General features: G+C 41.2%; 5 protein-coding genes across 5 annotated transcripts in view; 2 read left to right on the top strand and 3 right to left on the bottom strand.

Moving 5' to 3' along the window:
• Nucleotides 1-145: 145 nt before the first annotated feature.
• LOC134655068 (dnaJ homolog subfamily C member 2) lies at nucleotides 146-5,016 on the bottom strand. Its single transcript, XM_063510531.1, has 3 exons — nucleotides 3,893-5,016; nucleotides 1,564-1,707; nucleotides 146-1,042 (listed from the first exon to the last, which is right to left on the bottom strand). Exons 1-3 carry the CDS (start codon nucleotides 4,760-4,762, stop codon nucleotides 200-202), a joined length of 1,857 nt encoding a protein of 618 aa, XP_063366601.1. The 5' UTR covers nucleotides 4,763-5,016; the 3' UTR covers nucleotides 146-199.
• A 187-nt stretch (nucleotides 5,017-5,203) lies between these two features.
• LOC134655096 (pyroglutamyl-peptidase 1) lies at nucleotides 5,204-7,909 on the top strand. Its single transcript, XM_063510558.1, has 3 exons — nucleotides 5,204-5,572; nucleotides 6,492-6,724; nucleotides 7,681-7,909. Exons 1-3 carry the CDS (start codon nucleotides 5,348-5,350, stop codon nucleotides 7,901-7,903), a joined length of 681 nt encoding a protein of 226 aa, XP_063366628.1. The 5' UTR covers nucleotides 5,204-5,347; the 3' UTR covers nucleotides 7,904-7,909.
• A 2,920-nt stretch (nucleotides 7,910-10,829) lies between these two features.
• Nucleotides 10,830-14,063, bottom strand: LOC134655101 (small ribosomal subunit protein uS4). Its single transcript, XM_063510562.1, has 4 exons — nucleotides 14,015-14,063; nucleotides 13,279-13,507; nucleotides 12,361-12,547; nucleotides 10,830-11,026 (listed from the first exon to the last, which is right to left on the bottom strand). Exons 2-4 carry the CDS (start codon nucleotides 13,499-13,501, stop codon nucleotides 10,852-10,854), a joined length of 585 nt encoding a protein of 194 aa, XP_063366632.1. The 5' UTR covers nucleotides 13,502-13,507; nucleotides 14,015-14,063; the 3' UTR covers nucleotides 10,830-10,851.
• Nucleotides 14,064-16,487: 2,424 nt separating this feature from the next.
• On the bottom strand, nucleotides 16,488-19,507 carry LOC134655056 (protein KRI1 homolog). Its single transcript, XM_063510515.1, has 3 exons — nucleotides 17,968-19,507; nucleotides 17,687-17,856; nucleotides 16,488-17,391 (listed from the first exon to the last, which is right to left on the bottom strand). Exons 1-3 carry the CDS (start codon nucleotides 19,411-19,413, stop codon nucleotides 16,557-16,559), a joined length of 2,451 nt encoding a protein of 816 aa, XP_063366585.1. The 5' UTR covers nucleotides 19,414-19,507; the 3' UTR covers nucleotides 16,488-16,556.
• Nucleotides 19,508-19,669: 162 nt separating this feature from the next.
• The window catches only part of LOC134655122 (cleavage and polyadenylation specificity factor 73), a 39,288-nt gene continuing 31,670 nt past the window's right edge, over nucleotides 19,670-27,287 (top strand). Inside the window, exons 1-7 of the mRNA XM_063510582.1 lie at nucleotides 19,670-19,814; nucleotides 20,030-20,093; nucleotides 20,738-20,835; nucleotides 21,032-21,160; nucleotides 21,623-21,800; nucleotides 21,937-22,026; nucleotides 23,564-23,714. Coding sequence (XP_063366652.1) covers nucleotides 19,741-19,814; nucleotides 20,030-20,093; nucleotides 20,738-20,835; nucleotides 21,032-21,160; nucleotides 21,623-21,800; nucleotides 21,937-22,026; nucleotides 23,564-23,714 — 784 coding nt within the window. The 5' untranslated portion in view covers nucleotides 19,670-19,740. The remainder of the gene's footprint in view (nucleotides 19,815-20,029; nucleotides 20,094-20,737; nucleotides 20,836-21,031; nucleotides 21,161-21,622; nucleotides 21,801-21,936; nucleotides 22,027-23,563; nucleotides 23,715-27,287) is intronic.

The following is a 27,287-nucleotide window of genomic DNA, read 5'->3' as shown; positions in this document are numbered from 1 at the left end:
ATTAAGGAATTAATTTGTCATCTATTAAACAATTGAATTACATAATATTTAAGTCACTTTCTCGAAGGACGAGGCCTAAATATTAGATTTAGAGAAAAATAATATCGACCGCAGACTTTTAGGGAAAAATCTAAAATCACTTCGATCCCATAAAAATATGTATTTTACAATTTGATACAGAACTAGGCGTCGTTTAATGTTATTTAGCTAAGTCGGCGGCTCGCTTCTTGGCCTTGACTAGTTCTACCAGTTCCCTGTACCTCTTCACGCAGTCCTTCCTGGAGCGGGCGGGGATGCAGGCCGCGATCTTGTCCCACCTCTCCGGAGTGCTGGCCGGGAAGCTCTTGATGGCCTGCTCGAGGAGCTCCTGCTCAGTTTTCGTCCAGGGCACCTCTTTGAGTTCTTTAGGCCCGTCTCCGTTCATTTTGGGCTCGGCCGTTCCGTTGACCAGCTCGGATCCGCTGTCGCTGTTCGATATGCCGCTGACAACATCAACGCCGACCGCTCTCTTCTTGTCCTTCTCGAACGTGTCGAACGCTTCCTCGTTGGCAGCTTTCTTGAGACTACTCTTGGAGAAGTCCGAGCTCTGGAGGTCCTTGGCTTTCGCGAGGACCTCTTTAGCGTGGAAACGTCTCTCGTCTACGAACGTCCCGTGTCGGTTGAGGAAGTCGGCCACCACGTCCCAGCGCCGGCCGGTGCCGGCGGGGAACAGGTTCACGGCTTTGATGAGCAACTGCGTCATGTCGGCGGACCATTCGACGGGTAATTTAGATGCCAGTTCCTTCTTGACTTTCTGTTCTTGTTCCTTCTTAGTTTCGAAGAGTGCCCGGCGCTCTTCCTCGAGCCTGTCGTCTGCGTCCTTGACGGCGAGCAGGAAGGCGCCCCGGCCGGCCGCGTCGAGCCTCTTCACCAGTTCCTGCAGCTCGAGCAGCTTCATCACCTCGCAGATCTTCTCGACGGCGGCCATGTGCGCGACGGTTTCCTCCTCCGTCTTCGCGTAGTAGTTGTTGGCCTTGCACGTGTCCCGGAGCGCTTTACGTTCCTGTGTACAATTAAAACTGTTGTCAGATCTCAATAAAATAACACTAAAAAAAATATTCATGGCATGGGAATAATTTGAGGCAGAGGAAGTACACAGAATATTTTTTTATCAGACTTCGATATCGAAGCGCCGGTGGCCTAGCGGTAGGAGCGTGTGACTTGCAATCCGGAGGTCGCGGGTTCAAAGTTCAAAGCTCGTACCGATCAGTTTTTCGTAACTAATGTACAAAATATCTTTTGATATTTACCAATCTCTTTTCGGTGAAGGAGACCATCGTGAGGAAACCGGACTAATTCCAATAAGGCCAAGTTTCCCCTCCGGGCTGGAAGGTCAGACGGCAGTCGCATTCGTAAAAACTAGTGCCCACGTCAATTCCTGGGCTCAGTTGCCGAGCGGACCCCAGGCTCCCAAGAGCCGTGGCAAAATGCCGGGACAACGCGAGGAAGATGATGAGAAGCTAGTATAGTGCAGTGCAAGTGTAGTGAGTGAACGATATGAGATTTTCACGCTGAGTGATTTACCTTCCTCAGCAGCTTCTTGAGCTGGTCGCGCTCGGCGCGGGCGGCCTCGAGCCGCGCGCGCTCCGCCTCCTCGGCCCTCCGCTTGGCCGCCAGCGCCTCCTTTATGAGCCTGTCTTCTTCCGCCTTCTTCGCTTGCACGGCATCCTACAATACAATAAAGGAATACTACATTATTGTGCTGTTATTTCGCATCCACCATTTTAATAGATTTTTTAGTTGAATTTATTTTTCTTTTTATATTCTGGCCGTATACGGTACGAATTTACAAATGTTATTAAAATCAGATAAGAACTTATGGTCAATATCAGGAGCGAGACAAAGTTGATGTTTATCGATCGTCCTGGTAAAATGCAGAGAACCAAAGAGTTGCACGATCTTCAGGTGGTTGCACGAAGTTTGTGTACATACTTCGGGATTGCAAATGAGCGATGATGGCGACTGCGACTAAAGGCTTCGTCACACAAGCGCGTTTTCCGGGCGCGGCGTGAGCGGGGCGCGCCGCTTTTACATACAAAACGCTCACGCCCCGCCCGGAAAACGCGCCTGTGTGCCTTAAGAGTCTCCCCTAATATATCGACGCAGAATCGGCAAAAGCCGATAGAAAAAACTCTTTGTTTGCGCAATAAGAGCGAAAAAGTCGTCATTCGGCTCGGCTCGCATCGGCCGACGCGCCGACTAACGCGGACCCTTGTTTTCTCGATAATTCTGTAGACGTCCGAAACCTGGACCATCAAAACCGAAACCCGTCGTAGGATAGATGCGTTCGAGATGTGGTGCTGGCGGAAAATGCTCCGGATCTCAAGGACTGAACGCCGTACAAATGCATCTATTCTCGACGAACATTATAACGCTCTCCACTGTTTGCATCCAACGTGTACTTGGTATCTTCGGCCACCTGGGCAGGACGGGGCCAGATAGTCTGGAAAAGCTCATAATCACTGGCTGAATGGTAAGGAAGCGTAGGGATGGACGTGTGGCCACGCGTTGGGCGGACAGAATAACATCAGAGACAATTACAGGGTAGCATACACCGGGCCCAAGATAGAGCAGCTTGGAGAGCACTGGTGAAGAGTGTCTACAGTCATCATCCCTAGTAGCACGGTCGCATTTTTATCGTTTATCACCATGCCTGTCACATTCTAACAAGTATGTAAGTGCGAAAGTGACGGGCATAGCGATAGTCGATAAAAATGGAACCGTGCTGAGCCTGCTGGTCCCTCAGTCATGAGGATACAACAAAGAAGAAGTAGAGGATATATCCAATTCAACCGACCAATCAAATGACGACCACAATGTAATGAAACTTGCATGTGAATTCTCATACCATCTAAATGAGCCCTTAGACAAGTTGTTAGGTCTACCCAACATTCCATTATTCAAATGACTTTCTAAAGATTATATCTAAATATAGGTACATATATTATATCTTTCACATATTGTTCCAGGAAGTTCCTTATCACAAGTGAGTCATCAATTTAAGTAACATGATAAACAAAAACTGCATCCTTAAGACAACAGCATATTAATTACATGTATATGTATGTAGGCAATTTGCATGTTATGATCAGGGATCGGATACCGGTATTTTTTGTATGGGAATAAAAACGGTATTTTTTCATTCTTTGCTTATTATTTCATTTCTAATTGGGCAATCTAATAATATGAAGCTTCTGTTTCTCACAGTCCGAGTGTTAACAGTCCTCCAATGAGTCCTGCCAACAAGATTCCTATAAGTTTGTGTCGGTGTTGTGTTCTGGGACATGTTCAAGCCTAAAGTTTCTTGAATTAGTTCATATTGTTATCTTTTTAGGGTTCCGTACCCAAAGGGTAAAAACGGGACCCTGTTACTAAGACTCCGCTGTCCGTCCGTCCATCTGTCACCAGTCTGTATCTCAAGAACCGTGATAGCTAGACGGTTGAAATTTTCACAGATGATGTATTTCTGTTGCCGCTATAACAACAAATACTAAAAACAGAATAAAATAAAGATTTAAGTGGGGCTCCCATACAACAAACGTGATTTTTGACCGAAGTTAAGCAACGTTGGGCGGGGTCAGTACTTGGATGGGTGACCGTTTTTTTGCTTGTTTTGCTCTATTTTTTGTTGATGGTGCGGAACCCTCCGTGCGCGAGTCCGAATCGCACTTTGCCGGTTTTTTCGCCCTTATTTAAATATTAGAGTAAAGAGATATTGATCTGTTCTACATAAAATCTCTCTTTAGCCCTTTTCTACCCTTCGGGTGTAGGCCTCCTTCATTCTTCTTCTTATGTAGAACAGATCAACATAAGTAGCTACTTTGTGAGTTTAAAGTAGTGTCAGTGGTGTTACCTGTCGGGCGCGCTTGGCGGCGAGTTTCTTGTCCTTGTCGTCCTGCTTGAAGCGCTGCACTCGCGGGTCGTGCGCGTACGCCAGGTCCACCAGCGAGCGGATGCGCGCCATCTCCTCCTTCTTGAGCTTGGCCCGCGCCGCCTTGTTCTGCTTCTCGATCCAGCGCCGCTCCTCGCGGTCCTGCCCGCGCTCCTTCTCCTCCTCGTCGAGGTACGAGAACTCGCGCCACGAGTCGAACTCGTACCAGAACGCGTAGAAGCGCTCGACGGCCTCGCGCGGGCTGGAGTCGTCGCCCAGCAGCGGCACGTGGCGCTTCTCCGACCAGCGCGCGTTCTGCTCGAACAGCTTGGTGAACGTCCGGTAGAAGCCGTCCTTCTTGACGTCGCCGGCCGTCGGCACGGAGTCGTCGAACTCGGGGTCCACGGAGTCGTAGGAGCGGCGCTTGGCGGGCGCGCCCAGCGTCTCGTACGCCTTGGTGATGCAAGTGAAGTAGTCGTCGTCGCTGCGCACGTCCTCGCCCTGCGCCTTGCGCTTGTCCGGGTGGTGGCGCAGCACTTTCTGTCTGTACGCACGTTTAATGTCATCGTCCGTCGCTCTGTAGCGCAGCTGTTTCATACCCAACACGGCGTAGTGGTCCTGCTGCTTCCATTCTTTAGGGTCCAGGCTCCGCAGGTACTCCACGTCGTCGTCGAACACCACCTCCTCCGATTTTTCGTTCGCCGTGGACGTTTCGAACAAAGCATCCTCGCCGTGGCATTTGATATTGAAGTACCTCAGGAACGCCGCTCCGACGCATTCCACTTTCCTTTTCACAAACGGACACGGCACCGCCACCGTCCGCGTATTGTTACTAGTCTCGCCCTCCGTCATTATAAACAAGGTCTCTTTATAAAATATGGATTCGACCCTAACATAACCTATAACTGAGTAAACACTGCGGCATTAAGTTGCCCACCGCCAATTTGGTAATAGTATTACGGATAACTAAAACTGTATCTATAACTACAATAAATTAATAATTTAAATGTTAACTTATAGAGCACATCATTTATTAAAATTTAAAACGCGCTATATGAAAATATCAAGGACTACGTTTGTTCATTTTAAAATGAACGAATGAATGAATTTCATGAATGATAAAATGTTGAAACTTGAATGACAGGTTGAAAGACCGAGAGTGTTCTACGTAGTGTTGTAACCAAAACATATTTATTGTAGCGAATTTCGATAGCGCTCATGTACAATGCCCCTATTATATGTTTTCATGTGGCAACAATTGCTCAACAGTGCAGTGCCGCCAACCTACTAACACTACCTACTTATCACCTGACAATGACATTCTTATCATTAGACGTCAAAACATTGTGAAACAAAAAGCAATATATTTTAATTTTATTTTTGCATCGTGCATTAAACTATTCAGATAATCACAGAGAGCTGTTGTGTACGGTTAAGATGTGCAACGACTTGGACTTGTTCTTCAAGCCGATAGTGTTGGTGACGGGGTTCGGGCCGTTCCTGGGGCACCCCGTGAACGCAAGCTGGGAGGCGGTGAGGCTGATGGACAAGGAGGCGCTGGAGAAGCAGCACAGCATCGAGCTGGTGACGCTGGAGCTGCCGGTCACCTACAGCAACGTGGACGAGTTCGTGCCGGCGCTGTGGGACACGCACGAGCCTAAGGTACCTACTTCAATGCTGACCAAATTTACACGCGTTATTTCCTAATCCTGCATAGGTAATACTTAATTTAAATTTTTAACAAGCAGAAACGTCTGCGAACGATGCTATAAAGCTTAGAATAAATTAAAAAGTGGAAAAATTACTGTCTCGGGTGAGACTTATAATATTGAACTCACGGCCTCCGGATCGATACTCCAGCGCCCTGCCATCTGAGCCACCAAGATCTCATCCAGCCGGCAAATCTTTCCACCATATGGGTCGTATATTTCTAATTGCTAGTAGATCCAAGTCTTAAGCCCTTGATCTCAGCAAAAAAAAAAAGCGGCCAAGTGCGAGTCGGACTCGCCCATGAAGGGTTCCGTATTTAGGCGATTTAAGACGTATAAAAAAAAACTACTTACTAGATCTCGTTCAAACCAATTTTCGGTGGAAGTTTACATGGTAATGTACATCATATATTTTTTTTAGTTTTATCATTCTCTTATTTTAGAAGTTACAGGGGGGGGGACACACATTTTACCACTTTGGAAGTGTCTCTCGCGCAAACTATTCAGTTTAGAAAAAAATGATATTAGAAACCTCAATATCATTTTTGAAGACCTATCCATAGATACCCCACACGTATGGGTTTGATGAAAAAAAAATTTTTGAGTTTCAGTTCGAAGTATGGGGAACCCCAAAAATTTATTGTTTTTTTTCTATTTTTGTGTGAAAATCTTAATGCGGTTCACAGAATACATCTACTTACCAAGTTTCAACAGTATAGTTCTTATAGTTTCGGAGAAAAGTGGCTGTGACATACGGACGGACAGACAGACGGACAGACGGACAGACAGACAGACATGACGAATCTATAAGGGTTCCGTTTTTTGCCATTTGGCTACGGAACCCTAAAAAACATCCAATTTCAATGTTTAAGCTGATGATCCACGTGGGCGTATCTCGAGTGGCGGAGTGCCTGACGCTAGAGACGCAGGCGCACCGCAAGGGCTACCAGCGGCAGGACTACCTGGAGCAGTGTCCCGCCGACCACTGCTGCGCGGCCCCCGGCGGCGCCGTCAGGCTGCACACCAAGCTGGACGTGTCCAGGATCTGCGCAGAGCTCAACCAGGACGAGGAGCTGACTGCCGTCGAGTCCAAGGACGCGGGCCGGTGAGTGCAGACCTACTGTTGTGTCTAGTGGGGTCATGACGCTCACGAGCGTGCAGGTGTGAGCAGGATATAAGCGTAACCAGAACGAGGACCTTTGAGGTTCCGTCACACATACGCGTTTTCCGGGCGGGCCGTGAGCGTTGTATATGTAAAAGCGGCGCGCCCCGCTCACGCCCCGTCTGGAAAATGCGCCTGTGTGACGGAACCTTTAGTTTTGCTGGACATTTTCCACAAATCAATAGCATTTGTGCCTATTTAGCGTGATCTGGACGAGGACAAGTATAAATAAAGGACTAGGTAAGTTGCCGCCAACTAACCATTGCGCATTCCTCCCCCCGCTGTAAGCAAACCAGCTCTCGCGGCCGGTTTACCTTTAAATCGCCATAGTTACCAATATATCATCCACTTATCGTATAGTGCAGGGGTCTCCAAACCCGCCCGGCCCGCCGACACCCGGACTGTCCGGCCCGCGGGAGTTTGGAGACCCCTGGATAGTGGATGAAACTCATGCAGCGGCGGAATAACATGATAAGAAGTAAGTAAGTATGTTTGATTGAGTATATGTCGTATTGAATCATTGACGTCTTGCAGGTTTATCGACTATTGTATCAACTGCAAATAACATCAGAATTTCAGAAACAATAGGTACCTGGTACCATATAAATACTCGTATATAACTGGCAATAAAACGACACGAGGCAACGATTCAACTCATCAGCCTTATCTTATCAGTTATAGTTTACTGACAAATGCAGATGCACATTCTCGACATAGAACGAGATATGATAATGGCATAGCTTTTTTATGATATAGGAGGCTCTTGAAGGTCGTGCCGGTCCGAAATAACCGCAGGCGACAGTTCATCTAAAATCTTTCTTCCTTTTCTTTACATTTTGACATCGTTAAGTTATCGATTTAATTTAAGTCACAAATTGACTGAACTCCTTTGTTTGAAGATACCTATGCGAGTACATCTACTACACATCCCTAGCCGCCGACAACACGCGCACCCTGTTCGTGCACGTCCCCGACATGAGCGTGTGGGACACGGCGCGCGTCACCAGAGGCCTCGAGCGCATCGTCGCTCTCTGTCTCACGCAGCTGCGCGAGCGGGACAGCGTCACCGACACCGCTGGGAAGATGGCTGAAGTTAGCTTACAAGATACTAACGAGGTTTAGCCCCGAGACATTCCTGCCTTGTATAACTCAACCACTTAACTAAGACAGTTTATTAGACTTGCTCAGTGGTTTTCTATATGTACTCCATCTGTTTTGACTTAGATACTCGTTGCTGACTAGGGTTTTGTTCATAACCGCAATATAAGCCTCAATTAGCTATTAATCGTTTGTCTTGATCTTTAATTTTGACTTATGTAATTGTTAAAAAATCCAATAAGAGATAAAGTAAAAATTAACTTAAGGCTTGTAAAGTTTTATGAATAGGTAACCTAAATATAAATAGAAAAACCTTAGTACAGTCATCTGCAGAGAAAAGGTACGCCACTCTGCATATAGAAATTTGTATGTAAAGGTGCTAAAGCTAATAGTATTGCTGACTGTACACAGCTTATAAACCGAAATAGTGAGTGGCTTACTTTAAAGTTTATCTGTCGCCATCTCTTTCGCATCTAATCGAGTGACAGAGACAGATGAATTTTGAAAAACGCAGTTCACGATAGAAGTCGTGTTCAACAGTGTCGCCATCACCGCATAGTATAAAACAAAGTCGCTTCCCGCTGTCTGTCTGTATGCTTAGATCTTTAAAACTACGCAACGGATTTTGATGCGGTTTTTTTAATAGATAGGGATTCAAGAGGAAGGTTTATGTATAATTTGTTAACCCGTGCGAGCCGGGGCGGGTCGCTATCTACCTAAAATAATAAAAAAATAACCTCGTGGTTAAGTATTAATACTTAATACTAGCTAATAAGTACCTACATGTATTATGAATCATCTTCATCATATCAATGTCGGCGGCCGATTGTAAAATCAGGCAGTTTTAAGGCATATCGTGAAACGTGAAAATCATTGTCTCGTTCCCTAAGTTGACGAACCTATCGTACCTAAATTAATGTATGTAATATATTCTATTAAGTTAAGTATCTGTAAATAAAACATAGTTAACAAAAGGTCAGTTTTTATTCACTTTATTTACACTCAAAGGCAAAGTAAACAGCTCAGTTTGTATACAAAACGCATGTGCCCCAATCACAACATGTTAACTTCACTTCAACCTTATGATTTATGTTATGATGCATCACAAAAATGTCCTATCAATATAAATGCGTTTGGTAAATAGATCCTTTATCTAAACCCGCCCGGTCCCGGGCCGTGACCGAACCCTGGCCCTCCCGGCCCCGGGCCGTGACCGAAGCCCGGGCCGCCGGGGCCGCGGTGGTGACCGAAGCCCGGGCCGTGGTGGTGTGGTGGGCCGTGGTGATGCGGCGGGGGAGGAGGACAGCAGCAGGAGAGACAGAGACCCATTCTGAAAAGTGAAGACGGTGCAATATTTCGTCGAGCGCAAGCAATGTATGAATGGCCTTGATTAGCCTCATATCTATACCCTAGTTCGCACTCCGCACTAATTACACAGACAATTTGGCTGTAATTAAGTAGTACCATTGTGCAGTTTCATTTACAACCAAATTTCCCGCGTATTAGTAAGAGTGTGAACTATAGGGCATCGATATGAGAACTGAAGTGCAGTCGGCATAGAATATAGGCAACGTCTTGGCAAGGTGAGATTATTATTTGTTAGCACTCTGGGCGCTTCCGATTGCGACTGTATAGGAGTGGTATAGGATGTGCAGTACTCATAATGTCCGCTACTTGACGCTAGATGTCGACTACGAAATAACTCGAGTTTTGGTAAGAAAACTGATGTATGGAGTTACCACTCTTTCTTTACTTATATTTCTCTATGGTTCGGGCATATACATATTATAGGAATTCGTCTTAATTTGAGGACTGTAATCCTAGCACAGGAGGGGCGCACAGTATCGCGCAGTACCCGCGAGATAGAATACCTGCCTACTTTTGGACTGGTATTTAGTATTTATTTATATCTCGCGCTACTCCTGTGTTAGCCCGGCTGAATGGTCTAAAAATTGTTAATCATTTCAAAAGATTTTTTTTGAAAAGAACAATTGCACTTACCTCTCAGTTTCGATCTTTACTATCACCAAATATTTTTGTAGAATGTTCTGAAGCGAGCCGACGCGCGACACCCAGTAGTAAGCACTCCTCGTAAACTCGATAGGTATGATACTTTTGGCCCATGTTTATGTAGTTTCCCACTGATATTGATAACATATCGATATCGCTGATTACTTGATTAGATAGGAAGGTCTCTATGAGTAATACTTTTGTTCAGGTACATACATATTAGTGCTGACTCATGTATACTTGTAACAGCCGGACATCCTTTCAAAATTAAGTTAAGCGTGGTTAAGCTGATATTCCCATATCACTTTTCAAGAACGGTAAATCATGTGTGCGTTTAGTCTGTTCAGGCATATATTATAGGAAAACTGCCACCGAGTTTGAAATATTACTCTTTGCTGCTACATTCGAGATGAAAGCATGATAATTATATCCCTTATGAGACTAGCGATAAGTATCTAAAATGGAATGAAGTTTGTAGAGTGGCTCACATAGTGGAATCTTGAGCGTAGAGGGTTTCAAGGCATGAGGCAAGTCCACCAAAGTAATGGGATGAAGTTTATTGATATCAAATCCTCAGATGCCCACTATAAGTTAAAATGCAAAACGTAGTCCACCACGCCGATGTCAATTTAATCAAAACAGTGTTACTACAGTATTTAAAAGTAGACCGTAACAATAACAAGACTGCATTTCGTAACGGGGTTGGCAACTGTCAAAAGGTTAGCATAGATGGCGCCATCATAGCTCTCTAGAATCTCAGAAAAAGGGGCTTCCATGAGATTTGGCTTAAAGGGCCGAGGGCTGGCATCCAGGGTATTAAAAAAACAAAAATTTGGCACAATAAAATTCTAGGGATTGACATGGCAAGCTGTGGCGCCATCTGCTAAATACTTCCACGGCCAACCCCATTTGTCAGATGGATAGTGAAATAAAAGAGCACGTTAAATGAAGTGATTTATCGTTTAATCCTCCTCCTCGTCGTTGGCGGCGCCGGCCGCCTGGCCCTTGCGCAGGTTCTTCCTCTTGACGCGGCCCGGGCGGCCGCCGCCGAACGGGGACTTGAGCGAGAAGTCGATGTGCTTGCCCGAGTCCAGCCGCACGACGAACGACGGGATGTTCACCACCTGCTTGCGGACGCTGCGGAATAGCATTCGGTATTAGTTACCGTTGCTGACACCGGCCACAGGTAGGGTTGCCAGATGGTCGGGATTCGGCGGGATTCTCCCGATTTTTAGCATGTGTTCCCGATTCCCGACGAAGTGAAAATTGTCCCGAAAAACAGCTTCACGTTATAAAACAATAATTTCAAATATCGAACTGTCGTCGAGCGAGCAAGCGACCCGCGTCGAGCCCGTCAGCGCGCGCGTGGCGAGATTGGGCAGAGCAGCTGACGTGGTGCCGATAATGTAAAATATCGTTGTTTTTAATAAGTACAATTAATTTAACTTGATAGGGTTTTTTTCCCGACTTAAGGCCCAAAATCCCGAAAAATTGATATTTTTTCCCGATAATAGCGGCCTGCGATCTGGCAACCCTAGCCACAGCTGGGAATGGGTGCATTCATAGAAATCATTCCCATCTGACCCCGCCTCATGTATGGCAGCGGTCACGCGGAGCGAGGACAAATGGGAATACACCTCAAAAGAGTATGATCGGGTTTCATGATTAGGCTTTGCTGGGAATGGATCTCCATCCACACATGGATTCCTGCGTCATGGATCCTGGCCCGACCACAAGATAATGGGATTGATATGTAGCATAAATTCTTATTCTACCCCAGGCAATTAATGCATCGATAGAAATACCAAGTACCGACTAACCAATAAGTTTTGATGATATCTAGTGATGGTTTAGATTTGATGGTCAGATGGCTGTCACTTTCATAGTGAGACTAGGATTACGATGATAATTATATTGAAAAAAGTTAGGTGTTGTATTTTTGGTGTGATAATTATATTGAAAAAAGTTAGGTGTTGTATTTTTGGTGCCATGACGAAGTTAAACTTGTAAGTAGCATACTTTACCTGCATCATGTCTACAAGAGACAACATTTCAAGACATTGAAATCAACACAAGGTTGACCAAGTGGTCTTTATGATAGCAGTGCAAGTGCAGCTCAGACCGAGCCTTCACAGCTCGGACTAGTCTAGTCATTCACCTGTGTTATAATGCTTTTATGAGAACATTCAACATAATGCTGCTACAACAATATTCTACGTTTGTCAATGTGTGTTGTAGAAATAGCATGTGAAAAAAAGTTACAACGAATTAACATCCCTTTTGTGAAATTGAATTGTCAAGCTCTCATACCTTCTCTGAAATATGAAGTCAAACTCATAAATGAATACATTAAAAGAATATTTGTTATTTTAGCCTGGAACGATAATTCTTTGAAATATGATTGTTTACTTATGAAATTAATGACAATAATGACCTTAAACTGAATTATCTTGAGAATTGTTGATAATTACCGGATGTGTCTCTGTCTGATAAGGATGCGGGCATGATGGATGGACTTGGCGAGGCCAGCCTTGAACACCTGGGTCTGCAGGCGGCGCTCCAAGAAGTCCTCAATCTTCAGACCGAGCACATAATCCAGCTTCATCTGCTTCTCGTCCAGCACTCCGATGCGGACCAGACGCCGGAGGAGGGCATTGCCTGGAATTTATAGTTGTTAGTTTCATAGTGTGATGAGAGGCTGCAGATTGAAATGCTGTCCACTCAGATATGTTTAAGGTATCAACAAAGGTTTGTCTGACAAGAGGTGTCATTATAATCATCATTAGAGTCAATTTTATTGCTTGAATATATAATTAAGGTTAGCTCAGAGCTTATACTTTCTGAGTAGAGTCAAGTGACATGAACAGTGTTAAACATTGAAGCAGGGATGTTGCGGATGCCGATTTTTTGACATCCGCGGATGCGGATTTTTAAAGGCTCACATCCGCGGATGCGGATGCGGATGTCAGGATAGTACCATAAAAAACGTCAAATATTACATTTTAGTAATTTTTATTTCAAAAAACCGGCCAAGTGCGAGTCGGACTCGCGTTCCAAGGGTTCCGTACATTACTCACTCACGCTTGACTGCTCATTTTAATAGGTTTTTTGGTTAATGACTAAATTACCTAGCGGTCTAGCACTTACGCCGATGCTAAGACGTTCCTGTACCGACCTGTTCCACATCCGCATCCACATTAAATCCGCATCGATTTTATGCGGATGTTGAAAATAATGCGGAAGTTCCGCGGTTGCGGATGCGGATATTCGCAACATCCCTGCATTGAAGCATGGCCCATATGAAAATGCCAAAATGACAGAATTATTTTAAGACAACTTGATATCTATGGAGCGTAGGAAAGCATTACTAATAGATAGGCAAATGTTACCTTCAAACAGCCGCTTGGGGTCCTTCTCCTCAAGGGTGAGCAGCTCACGGGCAGCCTTGCGGATGCGCGCCAGCGTGTACTTGACGCGCCACACTTCGCGCTTGTTCCTCAGACCGTACTCGCCGATGATCTTCAGCTCCTGGTCGAGGCGCGCCTTCTCGAAGGGCCGCCGGGGCGTGACATAGGTCTTTGAGAAGACCGAGGGTACTCGGTTGTTCACCATGACGAGCTGGGGAGGATAAGTTGATATTGTTATGCTAGGTTATAATTACATGTACCATAGATTAGACCACATGTAAACAAAACTTACATATTTATAAAGAAAAATACGGTCAAGAAAGCAGACATAGTAGATAAACAGTAAAACGTGCTTACACTATTCGGTTAAAACACATTCAAGGTTATTTTTAGGGGGGTTTGTAGCCACGAACCGTTGCAAACGCATATACTCCGACCACGGCGGTAGTCGGAGCTTTTGGGTTTACGCTTGGGAATCAATGTTCGTGGCGTTGATTTTGCCTTTATGTCCATACATGGTCGTCAATAAATAGAATAACGACATGTTCTACTCAAAGGCCCAGAAATAATTTTGAGGTTATGCCGCAGAAATCCATTTAAATCACAGAAACGAGCAATAATTATAATAATTTGCATGCAGATTATGTAATACAAATAAGTTTGCAATTGTTTTTTAAATTCATTTCTAGTTTTAAATTAAATAATTTGTAATATTCACCTCGCTCCGTCAGTACGGCTCGTCGATCAAAACAGAAAGAAAGCAATATGGCGCTGGCGGTCAGTGTTGCCAACTGGGAATTTGAAAAAATGCCAGACTTATGTCTAGATTATGCCAGAAATGTGCTAAAATAATTTTGAAATGTGCTAAAAAAAATCTAAACAATATGTAGGTAACTAAAAATGAGGGTCTTCCACATAAATAATGCTGTTTATAAAAATTTTATAGAGTCAGACCAAGCTAACTTTGCACCGTCTTGGTTAGCTAAAATGCCAATTTCTTTTCACACCACCTATTCGAGCCTCTAAAAGAGCTTTTTCTTCCCTGCTAGGAGGGATCAAAGTGGCACTGTTACTCCCTGCTAGGGGGAATCAAAGTAACACTTTTCTGTTCTAGCACACTATTTTTAATTTTTTTTGCATATTAGCTTAAATAATCTGTTTAAGCATCAGATTGTGTCAACAAGTCAACACTAAGATTTTTAATTTTCCTCATAGTTGATGTGAAAAGCAGTATGTGTCACACGGTATCAAAATTATTTCGTCTTGGGCGTTAACACTTGAATCCCTCATTACGCTCAAGATTCAATGTACGCCCTTGACGGAAATATATCATTTTGATCCCTTGTAACACAAAGTACTATTGAAACGTGACGTTTATTGTGGCATTTGTGGCTCTCCACACTTTGTAGCTGTTGATGCAGAGAATTCTCTCGATTTAATTGTGACAAGAATGGCCTATATTGGAAAATTTGGAAACAATTTAAAACAAGCCTGTGTGTTGATGTGCTGTCAAATTTAATGTGATGTGGCTAATGTAAAATAGGCACAACAAAAACTATAGTTACACTCTGGCTGGCACACCCACTTTGTGAGGCGCGAGATTCAATTTTCTTATGGTAATTCAACCTTTATATTACTGCGGTAGGATGTTACCGGTTGTGCCATGGATTAAACTACCAAGTAGGTTTCAAACTTGGCTTAGAGGGACACAATTCACTAATGACACTAATTATGCTAAAAAATATGCCAGATGCTAAATGGAAAATTTTGATGCCAAAGAGTGTGAAAATATGCCAGATCTGGCATCAATTATGCCAAGTTGGCTACACTGCTGGCGGTAACGTCAAAACGTCAATGTCAAATTGTCAGGGGCAGTCAGGGGAAACGAAGTGGGTTACAAGATTACAAAAATAATTTTCCCCAAATAAATTAAACATCGGAATTAATTTTAAATAAAATAGGGTCAGTTTGTTAAGAATTTAAGATACCCTGGTAGATCAGTCACCAGATGTAATAATTAAAATAAATGTAAAGTGCAGTAAGTCTTTTACGACTTTTTGTTCTGAACACCTTCTTTAGGTTACATCACAAACTACTAAGAAGATACGGTTACATTTTTGTGGTAAAAAATTAGACGCTTACCCATATTTCTTGGAATTCAAATGTTTTTGGTAATACTAAAGTTATAGACAAAGTTTTGTTTTTTAAGACTCTGGAATTGAAATTAGCCAATAATTTGAATGAACTTTTTGAGTTTTTATTGTTGGGGTCAAGCATGGGTCAAGGCTTAGGGTCAAGGTCATACAGATTAATATAGTTCGTTAAAGGAATGTCTCATTTCAAACATAGACAAAGAATCATACTATCTTTGTCTTATACTAGTACTAGCACCCAAAAGAAAAGGATGAGTATAGTTTTTTGTTCTTATTTACTGATAAAGGTTGACCAACTATATTTATTCTGCAAATTGCGGGCGTCTTTCTCTGTCACTCTTATTAAGTACGCCTTCATTGGAGTAAAAGAGAAAGATCCTCGCAATTTGCGAATTTCGGTTTTCGCGGTAGACCCCCAGTAGGTACAGGTACCGACGAGCGTACCGGACCGTGATCTTGGTCCGGTCGTGCACGTTCGATATTGTAGAAGGCGGTTCGCCGAACTTACATCATCATCATCATATCAGCCGAAAGACAATGGCTGGACATAAGCCTCCCCCAGAGGACAGGCGGTAGGCCTAGTAATAATGATAACTTGAACTAGGTTTCATTTTAGATTGCATCAACTCTCAATAATCCTTACACCGGCGAGTGCTGCCTCTGCGTGCGTCCCATGACACGGGCAAGGGCAGCATCCGCTCAATGTACCCCTTACATTTCATTAGTACCAAAAGCCGCACGCCTCCCAAAGTTCCGGAACACCATTGTTCCGTTTTGGGAATACAATAACCAATAACAACGGTAAGGCCGCGTGCCAATTCGCTCGTATGGGTCGAACTAAGTCGAACCAACCGTTTGACGGCTACTTAGGATTGGCTACTTGTGGAAATGTTTGTGTAGGTACGCTAGAAACCGTAGCAAGAAAACAACTAGGCCGACTTTGATTAAGTGCTCTGTCTGGGTGCTGGGTGGCTACATTTGTAACCACCAAAAAGGAAAAACAAAATACCTTTTTATATGGTATAATCATAAAAAATAATATAACAAGTATAACTATTTATTTACACAAGTAACATACATTAAAACTACCAAGTCACACAAAAAAACTTAATACTTTTTATATTTCATAAATCCTTTATATTTCTTAGGGTTCAATCCATACGCTTTTAGCCGCTCATCAGATAAATTGCTGTAAGGATTATCTGATGCTTTGGATTGGTTTTGCTTATTATTCTTGGATACATTCAATCCTTTCTTGTTCTGATTTTTCTCCAAATTGTTTACATTGGCAGCTGATTTATTTTTCTTTTTCTTCTTTTTCTTTGGTACTGGATTACTACTTGCAGTATCTTCTGATTTGCGTTTTAGATTTTGCTTCTGTTTGTTCTGTTCTGCATCTGGTTTGTTTTTATTTTTCTTTTTAGTTTTTCCAGTATTATTTTTACTTGCATTGCTCCTGTCTATAGAAGTGTCTAGTTTCTGGTTGTTTTGCTTGCATTCTGATGTGACTGAAACACTAGCAATATTGTTTTCAGAATTACTTTGCTCTGTTTTATGTTTCTTCTTCTTTTTCTTAAAGCTATTCTCACTTTGTTCAGTTACATTACTAATATTAGATTCATCCTGATTGGGTTCATTGCCTTGTGAATCATTGATTAATTTGCTTTTATTTTTCTTATTCTTTTTTATGGGAACTACATTATCATTTGCTAGGTCACTAGAATTATTTTCCGTTTCTACATTTTCCTCCACATGTTTGTGATTTTTCTTCTTTTTGCTGCTTTCAGTCGGTAAAGTACCAGGATCACTAGTAATAAGATCATTGTGTTCTATTTCTTCTTGACTGTCTTTGTCTGTATTATTTCCTTCTTTATTAATGTTCTTTTTCTTCTTCTTCTTCTTTTTCTTAGCTGCTTCAAGAGGAACAACTATTTCTGGTGCCCTGAAATATAAAGTATTTAATTTTATATGTGATTATACAGAATACTACTTTTTTCTTTCTTCTTAAAGAGGATTGTTTATGTACATACAAAATTCTTTTGAAAATGTCATCCTATTTTTATTTTCTAACATGAAAAAGTCAACTCAACTCTATTCTTTGATACCCTTAAATAAATACATTCCTAATTTCCTACTAATATCACTGAGTAAGTAGTATAGTTTTTATCCATTGTCATCATCATCCCAGGCAGATAACGTCGCGGGCAGAAGCTAGTAGATAATAAAACATAGATTACTCAGGCAGATCCTTGAACAAGCTTGGCAGAATTTTCTTCTTAAGGCGTTCATCAGCCGCCTTCTGCCGGTACACCTTGACCTCCCCCTTCTCCACATTGACCGGTTGGTGCCTCACTATCTTCTTCAGCGGCACCCACTGAGTCAGCTCCTTATCATCTGCTAGCAAGATCTGAAATTAACAAACTTTGAACATTAATATAAATATAAATAAAGAGTTTTTTTGGGGTATGATCATTTACTTACCATCTTTATAATTATAATTATTGTGGGATATACACACCTCTTCAATAGTCAGCCCATAGTCATTAGGCACCGTTTCTCTGTACTTGAACCTGGTGGGCAAGTCTCCCCCGATGACATCCTCACAGTCCATCTTGTAGTACTCCTCCATGTATTGGGAGTAAGTCTTGTCTGCCACAGTCGGCACAAACTTTGGTTTTTCAGTCGTCAACAACTCTGCCAACTTGGATTTCTTCTTACGGTTCCTCCGTTTCTTGGTCATGTTTTGCTGTAGTTCTTCTAATAGGTTTAAACGGGCTTGCTTTGGGTCGTAATCTGCATCCATGTTAAATTCATCATCTTCACAATGTGGCTCATTTTCAGCTGTTTCCTCTTCTTCATACTTCTCCCAATTTTCTATCTCTAGCTCTTCATCCAGGTCTGGGAACACAGGCTTCTCATTGTCCACTTCCCCATAATATTCCTCATCAAATATCTCCTTCATTCGTCTGTCATGTTCATTAGGATCAAAGTCACTCTCCATATCTTCTTCTCGAAAAGCTAAATCCTGGTTCCCAGTTACCTCTTTAATTTTGGCAATTTTTTCCTGAATCTCTCTCAGCTTGAGGGCTTTCATTCTGGCAATTTCGTCCATCTTCTTCTTTTTTTCCTCTTCCTTCCTGTCTCTGACTTCAGCCCTCTTCCTGGCTCGGCGGTCATCTTTGGGCCTGATGTAGTTCATGGTACGAGGAAATCTCTTCAAGTATTCTTCATCTGGTTCTTCAAAGCGGAAATTGTATGCTCTCTCAAACTTGCCCTGTTCCTCCACAATGGCCTCATCAGCTTCCAGGTCTGCGTCGTCACGAATCTTGTCTCCTGCCTCGCCGGCATCCCCATCTTCTAGGTACTTCTTATTCAGGATGTAGTCTCTAAGGAATGCTTCCCCCTCATTAAGCTTTGGGTCAGACCATAATGCTTTTAGAGGTGCTAGATCTCTTTCTACCGGATTATTGATATGCTCTGCCTTACCTGTGAGGAAATCTTTTATTTTTTCTGTCTTAATCTCCGGTTTGGCAGGTTTCTCTGTTGATTTGACTTCAGCCGCCTTCTCCACTTTAAATATATTTCCATCATCGTCATCGTCGTCGTCGCTGTCAGCAAAACTTAAAGTTTTCACCTCTGGCTTCTTTTCTTCCTCTTTCTTTTCATTATCGAAAAATTTGAAGTTAGGATCGTAGATCCGTGGGTCCTTTGTTTTTAGTAATGCTAGTGTTTTCAGGAATTGTGTTTCCGTTTCTTCAGACACTTCAGGTGGTTCGTCACTATCGTCTTCGCTGTCCGAAGACAGTGAAGCGTCAGAATTCAACGCCTTGGCGCCGTACTTCTGCTCCAATTTGTGAAGTTCCTCTTTTTGACGCCACGAGTCATATTTCTTAGCGTATTCATTCTCGATCTTAAGTGTAACTTCCTCTTCGGAGTCTTCATCAAACAATGCTTTTTTCGGCATGTTTACAATATATTTTAATTTAGTTTACAACATTTTATAACCAATAAAATAAACTCATGCATAAATCCTACATGCGAAACATGAATAAAAATGTCATGTTGACGTTTACAGTTTTGAAGCTATTTCAGCTTTATTTAAAAACGCTAAATTCACCATGATATTTGGTGTGGCAACATAATTATAACCTATGATCTGTCGAATCTGTCGATTGTTGAGTTGAGCTGCCGGTTTGGTGTTGTTTTCATTATCAATTCAATTCAGTATTGCTAAGTTTTGAAGTGTTAAATGTTTGCTTTGTAGTTCATAAAGTGCATTAAGCTTATAATCATGACGACAAATCCGAGAAAGGGCACCGACCCGGGGCCCTTCGAAGAAAGTGATCAGCTTACAATTCGACCATTGTAAATATTATGTTTATTCACCTATTTCTCATTTCGCTTTTGTTTATATTAGTTGGTTGGCTTTAATTAAAGCGATATTTGCCTTTGTTCAAGTATTTAATACCGTCAAAAATTCGTACACCTCTAATAATCTTGCAAATTTTAGGAAAGTTTCATATGATTATGAAAGAAAGAAGTTAACTTTTAAAGCAACTATAAAATGTCAATGATTGCAGGGGAGCCGGCCAGGAAGTCGGGAGATCATGTATTATGCTGGAATTCAAAGGAAAGAAAATTATGGTAAGATTAGAGGCTTTTACTACTTGCTTCATTGGTTTTGACAAGTTTTTGATATGGATTCTTTATCTTATCAAGTAGGATTATAATTAAGTTACATTTCTATTTGATCTACATGCTCACAGTAATAATAATGAATGAATGGATATTCAGGCTTATAGCTTCACCAAGAGTTAGTACACATTTAGGCACATTTAAGGCACAAATTTACTACATGATTACCTTACTAACTTTCAAACTAAATGGAAACTATTCAACTACCAATCAAACAATACAAATTAAGGTCAATGTGAAAAAGATTTGTCTACAAGGGAAGACTGTACTTGTGTTTGTACAGTCACCTGCAATAATATGCTACACAAATAAGGGTGCAAAAATATCTGACACTATCTTAATCTTATTTGTTGAGCCATAAGAGTGTGTCACACAGTATTACGACCTTCGAAAACTAACATATTATTGCAGATGACTGTACACATACTACACTTAGAAAAAGTGAAGCTCATCAGAAGATTGTCTGAGCGACACATATGTTGGTATATGGAAGTTCTTGCTAAAGGTCAATGATTTTCTGTGCAATACATTTAATATGCTGGTCTTTCCCATATTGCCATTAATGAAACCTTTTTGTATATGTTATTTTGTAGTTGGACTGTGGTATCCACCCGGGGCTGTCAGGCATGGATGCTCTGCCATTTGTGGATCTGATTGAGGCAGATGAAGTTGACCTTCTTCTTATTTCACAGTAAGTTTTTAATTTTCATTAATTTAAGAAGACATAGTTAAAGAAAGTTCAAACAACACAGACAAAAGATTTAAATTGAACCTTCGGATAAGGGCCTACGTCTAATACTTTTCCCTAGCTTGAAACTGATTAAGACTCCAGAAGAGTTAGAATACTTAGTGAAACAATAATCTAGGTATTTATTGATTATTTTCAGTTTCCACCTGGACCACAGTGGAGCCCTGCCCTGGTTCCTCACTAAAACGTCGTTCAAAGGCCGAGTGTTCATGACGCACGCCACCAAGGCCATCTACCGCTGGCTGGTCTCCGACTACATCAAAGTCAGGTGGGTGGTGTTTATCAACTGTTGCACTATTGTGGCACAATTTTTTAATTCTTACTTACTTAATTATACTTAATTATACTTAATATTATCAGTCAAATTGAAATGAAATTTCAAAAACATATCAATCAATTTTGTGTCCATTGAATCTTTTAAACAACTGAATAGATTTTTATTATAGCTAGAATTAGACCAAGCTAAGTTGGTAGCGATTTTGACTACCCAGACTGTTCAAGTGTTATTTTACCCGTCAGATTTCTACGAAATTATGACGCTTAAATAATACTTGAACAGGGCTATCAAAATCGCTGCCAAATTAGCTTGGTCTAACTCTATAAAGTTTACATATTTTTTACCCTAGTCTGTACCTATACCTACCTATTCTAAAGACAGAACAAAACTGTTAAACAGCTGCCGGACTTACATGAATTGGAATAAACATTAACGCAATGTCTAATGTTGCAGCAACATATCAACAGAGCAGATGCTGTACACCGAGTCGGACCTGGAGGGCTCCATGGACCGCATCGAGACGGTCAACTTCCACGAGGAGAAAGACGTGCGGGGCGTGCGCTTCTGGGCGTACAACGCGGGCCACGTGTTGGGGGCTGCCATGTTCATGATCGAGATCGCGGGGGTCAAGGTACAGTAACAGCAGAGCAGATGCACCACGAGTCAGACCTCAAGGGCTCCATGATCTGCACCGATACAGTCAACTTCCACGAGAGAGATGTGCGACTACGTTAAAGTAAATCTAAAGCCGGTCTGTTTATTTGTAGGTGCTGTACACGGGAGACTTCTCGCGGCAGGAGGACAGACATCTGATGGCGGCCGAGATTCCCACCGTGCATCCCGATGTACTCATCACTGTGAGTTTAACTGTTTATTTCACAAACAATGTGCATTTTAGGGACATTTTATATCATCTATTTTTATATCCCAAATATTATTAATATAACATTTGAACGTTCAACCTGATCCGATCCTATTGTCATTTTAGTACAAAACACACAGATCGGGTAGTAAATCGGGTCTGTCATTATTACTTAGATAAATGGTGGTAATATTTTTTTGAAACTACTGTACAACTAAGGATCGAGTAGCGTACGCGGGAACTCGGGGGTACGCGGTCGAGGAGCCTAGAGGTAACGGTGTCACCCGTTCGATTCGATTCCGGTTTACTCCCCACCACTGGAGGGTGTCATATTTTTGTCAAATATCAACATTTATTCAGCAAATAGGCCACAAGGGCACTTTTACACGTCAATATGGAATTTACATACAGCAAAAAAAAAAACACATCAATAATTATAAAATACAACTAAGCCGTAAATATCAAATCAAACTAACATAGAGATGTATAAAGCCTCTAAATGTCGAATTACAAAAAACGCAATAACAATAGTATTGAAAAAAAAAACAAAGATACAAAAACTATAATCTAAAATTATTTAGAGATGTAAATGTCTCTAAGTGTCATCATAACTAAAAGATTACAATATATAGTAGTTAATCGAATTATCCTTAGAGATGTATAGGGTCTCCGAGAGTCAAAATCCTGTATACCTAATTAAAACATTCATTAAATTAAAGAAAATGATAGTAAAAATAAAATAGCATACGAGAACCGAATGAGGTGTGTCCATGTAATTATACTCAAAAATAAAGTTACTAAATATAATAGCTCGTGTTAGCTTAAATAGACCAGTCTCCACAAACGGCACCCGTTCACGAGTATGACGTCGTTCGGGAAAGTGGCGACCCGATCAACAACGCCACCGTAAGCAATAGTATTTTATGCAACCGTTGTTTAAGAGGGGTCAAAAAAGGCGAGTGGCGTGGGTAACAATTTGAGGCGAAGCCGAAAATCGTTAATAAAGACGCCACGAGTATTTTTTGACTCAGTTAAACAACGTTGCATACAATACTTTTTCTACGACCAAGCACTTACTTTGAAATAAAATTGTAAATTTAACAAATATTTTTAATTCAAGAAGTAGCAAAAATGGAGGGTACTGGCGGGAAAAGAATGAATGAATGAATGAAATTAAAAAAAAAAACATGTCTATGGTTCACTTATTTGTCAGAGATGACATTTAAAATAAGGTTGGCAACACTGTATTTCTTTCAATATTTTTTAAGTGGTCATTACACGAAGTATCGTAAAATCGCCAAAAAGATACTGCGTGTATGCACAAATTCTTTTTTGGGGAATAGACTAGAGACTTGTCTTGACAACTATAAAGTAGGGTTTTAAAGGTGTGTGCACGACCCTTTAAATGACAAATAAAAGTACGGGAGTAGAAAAAGACTTTTAAGCGAGCATGACATATTCAAGCTGCCGGGCCATATTTCAGTGTATTATTTAGAAATCCCTGGTTAATAAGTGTGTGTGCGTGTGTGCAGGAGTCGACGTACGGCACGCACATCCACGAGAAGCGCGAGGAGCGCGAGGGCCGCTTCACGGGGCTCGTGCAGGACATCGTGGCGCGCGGCGGCCGCTGCCTCGTGCCCGTGTTCGCGCTCGGCCGCGCGCAGGAGCTGCTGCTCATTCTGGGTCAGTTTACATTCAACTATTCAATAATAAAACTTGCACAGACTTGTATCTTAAAAGATACGTTACAAAATAGTATTTTATGCAACCGTTGTTTAAGAGAGGTCAAAAAGGCGAGTGGCGTGAGTTCGAGAGTTTCGGCTTCGCCTCAAATTGTTAATAAATAATAAATAATATGTTAACACTGTTAATAAAACAACTATGTATGTAAAGATATACAAACTATAATCATTAATCAGAGCCTTTACAGAGCAGTATCTTTGATATTTCTTCTGTTTTTCCCATACACTTCACCGTTGGTTTTCCGATACACCCACAGATTAAATCGTCCTAGTCTCCCATTTTACGTGTTGCCAGTGCAACCTCTATTTTATTGCCAATTACAATTACATTTAAATTAAACTATTCTCTTTTTATGTTGATATTGAAATAAAATTGATATTTAATTTTAGAAATGCTCACAGACGGCCTTCCTGTTAGTCGGAATGTCCCTATTCCGTTTCGGCCATTCACAACGATGTATGTCTCTATACTCTATGTTACACTGCAATCAAATATGTAAGTGTAAAAAAAAGTAAAACAATATTATTCAAAATTAAATAGCTATTTCAGTATCTCAATTTTCACGTAAAATCCAATCCTACTACTATAAAAATCAATTGTAATCTCCAGTCTTCTTCTCGTTATTCTTGATGATCTGTTTGGGTGGCGTCTGCTGCTCTTCTTTTAGAATACCTGTAAATGATAAAATAAAAATAAAAATTAATTCGAATAATAATTCTAATTACTGTCCAGTATGTGGTATATTTTAATATAACTGTTCAATTTAGTCACTGATCACCGCATTACGCGGCATATTTCAGCTCAAACATTCATGTTAATTAATTCACTGATCACCATATTACACGGCATGTTTCAGCTCAAACATTCATGTTCATTGAATCACTGATCACCGCATTACACGGCATATTTCAGTACAAATATTAATTTTAATTTAATCACTGATCACCGCATTACACAGCATATTTCAGTGCAAATATTAATTTTTATTTAATCACTGATCACCGCATTACACGGCATATTTCAGTACAAATATTCATTTTCATTTAATCACTGATCACCGCATTACACAGCATATTTCAGTGTATCTCTTCACTTTAAACTAATGAATAATTATATATGTAGTTATGTAAAAACGTATTAAATATGATACCAAGCGAGCACAGAATATTGCCCTTATTCTAATTATATAAATCCTTATTTTATTTTATTTTTTACTTACACTTTTTATTTCCATTAATGACATTATTCAGCAAGGCACGCCACGCCCAAATAGCAACTGTTGACTAGTTATTCATATCCTGCAACATTCACTAGGAATAGGACTTTGCTATTCGAAAAGCATCTTATTCAAATTAAAAAGGAAAATATGGAAGGAGGGTTATTGGTGGAATACTTTATACAAAATTTGAAATCTAATTGTCTTTTTCGTCAGTCAGTTCAGTATCGTTGTCACTACTGTCGCTGGTGTTATTAGTAGTATCATCCTCGCCATCTGGCAATGAAAAGGTTATCCATCTCTTTAAAACATCCGCTGGATATATACTTTTGTACTTTCGTTTAGAATGTCCATCAATGCTGATAATTTCGTAACGATCGTTTGCTAGGACAGCACTAATTTTATACGGTCCTCTAAATTTAGGACATAATTTTTTGCTTTTCCCATTCGCGGGCAGATGGTTGTTGGGAATCATGACCAGATCCCCCAAATTGAAAAATTTGGTGGGTGCTTTATCTTTATCATAGCGAGCTTTCATCAATTCTTGATTTTTCTTTATATTTTCAACAGCAGCCTCACGGATAGTATCCCTAATACTTTCAGATACGCAAGTCTCCGCGTCTTGCTCATTTTGTGTCAATGTATCTGTTTCGTTGTCAGTCTCATGTCTCTGTTGAATATTAGAGTCCTGGTCTCGTATCGCATTTAGGACAGGACCTTCTTGAGGGCTAGTCATTCTCCGTCCGTAAACGATTTCTGACGGTGATGTGCCAGTTCCACGATTTATGGTATTATTCAGAGTTGTTTGGATGTTATTTATATGTTGATCCCAGTCACGCTCGTCTTGTCCATGGTTAGACGCTGCCAAAGATTCCAGTATGGTACGGTTGTACCTTTCTATTTGGCCATTAGCTCGAGGTGTCGCCACGGCGTTAAGAATGTGCTTTGCACCAATAGACTTTACGTACTTTGTGAACGCGGCAGAAGTGAAGCTAGTACCTCGATCAGATATAATTATTTTAGGACTGCCTATTACACTAAATATATCGGTTAAAACCGTAATAGTGGTCTTGCTTTTCAGATTTTTAACAGCCTTTATAAAAATAAATTTGCTAAAACCGTCAATAACTCCCAGTATATAAGAATTACCCTGTTTACTTCTCACAAATGGACCAAGATGATCCATATGCAACGTGTGGAAGGGAATGTTGCCTTTCGGAATCGGGTGCAAATATCCACTACTTTTAGTAGTTGAAGTCTTATTGTATGCACAACTAAGACACGCTGAAACATATTTACGTACAAACCTATTCATTTTTGGAAACCAGTAATCTTTTTTCATTTTATCTATTGTTTTGTCGAATGAAAAATGTCCTGCCTCGTCGTGGCACATTTGACATACACGCCATCTTGCACCATTGGGTACAACCCATTTTAGTTCGTCACCTACTTTTCGATACAGTTTATCATTTTGTAAAACGTAATTCTGTGTGATATCCTTAATCTCTGTGCTGTCAGTATTCAAAATGCTTTTTATTAGTTTTATCTTTTGGTCAGTCATTTGGACAGTTTGCAGCCATTCCGTTGACGTAATATGCATGATTTCAAATTGACGTATTTCTTCGGTATCATCTTGAGAATCTACTTGAATGGGGTTTCTACTTAAAGCATCCACGTGCTTCATATTTTGACCGGGTCTGTACTCAACAGTAAAGTTATACTCTTGAAGCAATAACCACCATCGAGCAATCCGAGGCACTAAATCTCTCTTTGTCAACGTAGATCTTAAAGCGTTGCAGTCAGTATATACCTTGAACGGAATCCCTATTAAATAAGTTCTAAATTTCTTTAAGGACAATACGACAGCAAGGGTTTCTAACTCGTATGAGTGTAAATGTTCCTCTTCTTTAGTCGTTTGTTTGCTAAAGTAGGCTACTGGTTTTAATGCAGCTTTTTCATCAGGTCTTTGTAATAATATACCTCCATATCCCAGTTTACTAGCGTCACAATGTACTTCGGTCAAATAGGATGGATTATACAGCGCCAATATCGGTCTAGCGACTAATTTAGTTTTTATATTTTGGAATGCGGTTTCTTGTTCTTTGACCCATTTCCAAGGCGTGTTGGACTTTGTAAGACTAGTCAAGGGTTTTGCGATACTTGCAAAACCAGATATAAACCTTCGGAAGAAACTAGACAGACCCACAAACTGTCTCACTTGGTGAACATTTGTTGGGGTAGGGAATGAAGCCACAGCTTCAATCTTCTTCGTACCGGGCCGTAATCCTTCATTCGAT

Source organism: Cydia amplana, chromosome 16 (assembly GCF_948474715.1).
Source record: "Cydia amplana chromosome 16, ilCydAmpl1.1, whole genome shotgun sequence".
Classification (NCBI taxonomy): domain Eukaryota; kingdom Metazoa; phylum Arthropoda; class Insecta; order Lepidoptera; family Tortricidae; genus Cydia; species Cydia amplana.
The sequence above is the reverse complement of the archived record's forward strand: the minus strand, read 5'-3'. Positions and strand labels throughout refer to the sequence as shown.

Bases quoted from the DNA above. Each gene is read 5' to 3' on its own strand.
- LOC134655068 (XM_063510531.1), bottom strand. From the start codon at position 4,762: ATGACGGAGGGCGAGACTAGTAACAATACGCGGACGGTGGCGGTGCCG. The intron at 1,708-3,892 runs GTAACACCACTG...ATTGTATTGTAG, and splicing joins CCGCCAAGCGCGCCCGACAG to GATGCCGTGCAAGCGAAGAA. The intron at 1,043-1,563 runs GTAAATCACTCA...AATTGTACACAG, and splicing joins TCAAGAAGCTGCTGAGGAAG to GAACGTAAAGCGCTCCGGGA.
- LOC134655101 (XM_063510562.1), bottom strand. From the start codon at position 13,501: ATGGTGAACAACCGAGTACCCTCGGTCTTCTCAAAGACCTATGTCACG. The intron at 12,548-13,278 runs GTAACATTTGCC...TATAAATTCCAG, and splicing joins CCCCAAGCGGCTGTTTGAAG to GCAATGCCCTCCTCCGGCGT. The intron at 11,027-12,360 runs GTAATTATCAAC...GCTATTCCGCAG, and splicing joins ATCAGACAGAGACACATCCG to CGTCCGCAAGCAGGTGGTGA.
- LOC134655056 (XM_063510515.1), bottom strand. From the start codon at position 19,413: ATGCCGAAAAAAGCATTGTTTGATGAAGACTCCGAAGAGGAAGTTACA. The intron at 17,857-17,967 runs GTGTGTATATCC...TGTTAATTTCAG, and splicing joins ATGGGCTGACTATTGAAGAG to ATCTTGCTAGCAGATGATAA. The intron at 17,392-17,686 runs GTAATCTATGTT...TTTATATTTCAG, and splicing joins TTGTTCAAGGATCTGCCTGA to GGCACCAGAAATAGTTGTTC.
- LOC134655096 (XM_063510558.1), top strand. From the start codon at position 5,348: ATGTGCAACGACTTGGACTTGTTCTTCAAGCCGATAGTGTTGGTGACG. The intron at 5,573-6,491 runs GTACCTACTTCA...TCAATGTTTAAG, and splicing joins GGGACACGCACGAGCCTAAG to CTGATGATCCACGTGGGCGT. The intron at 6,725-7,680 runs GTGAGTGCAGAC...CTTTGTTTGAAG, and splicing joins GAGTCCAAGGACGCGGGCCG to ATACCTATGCGAGTACATCT.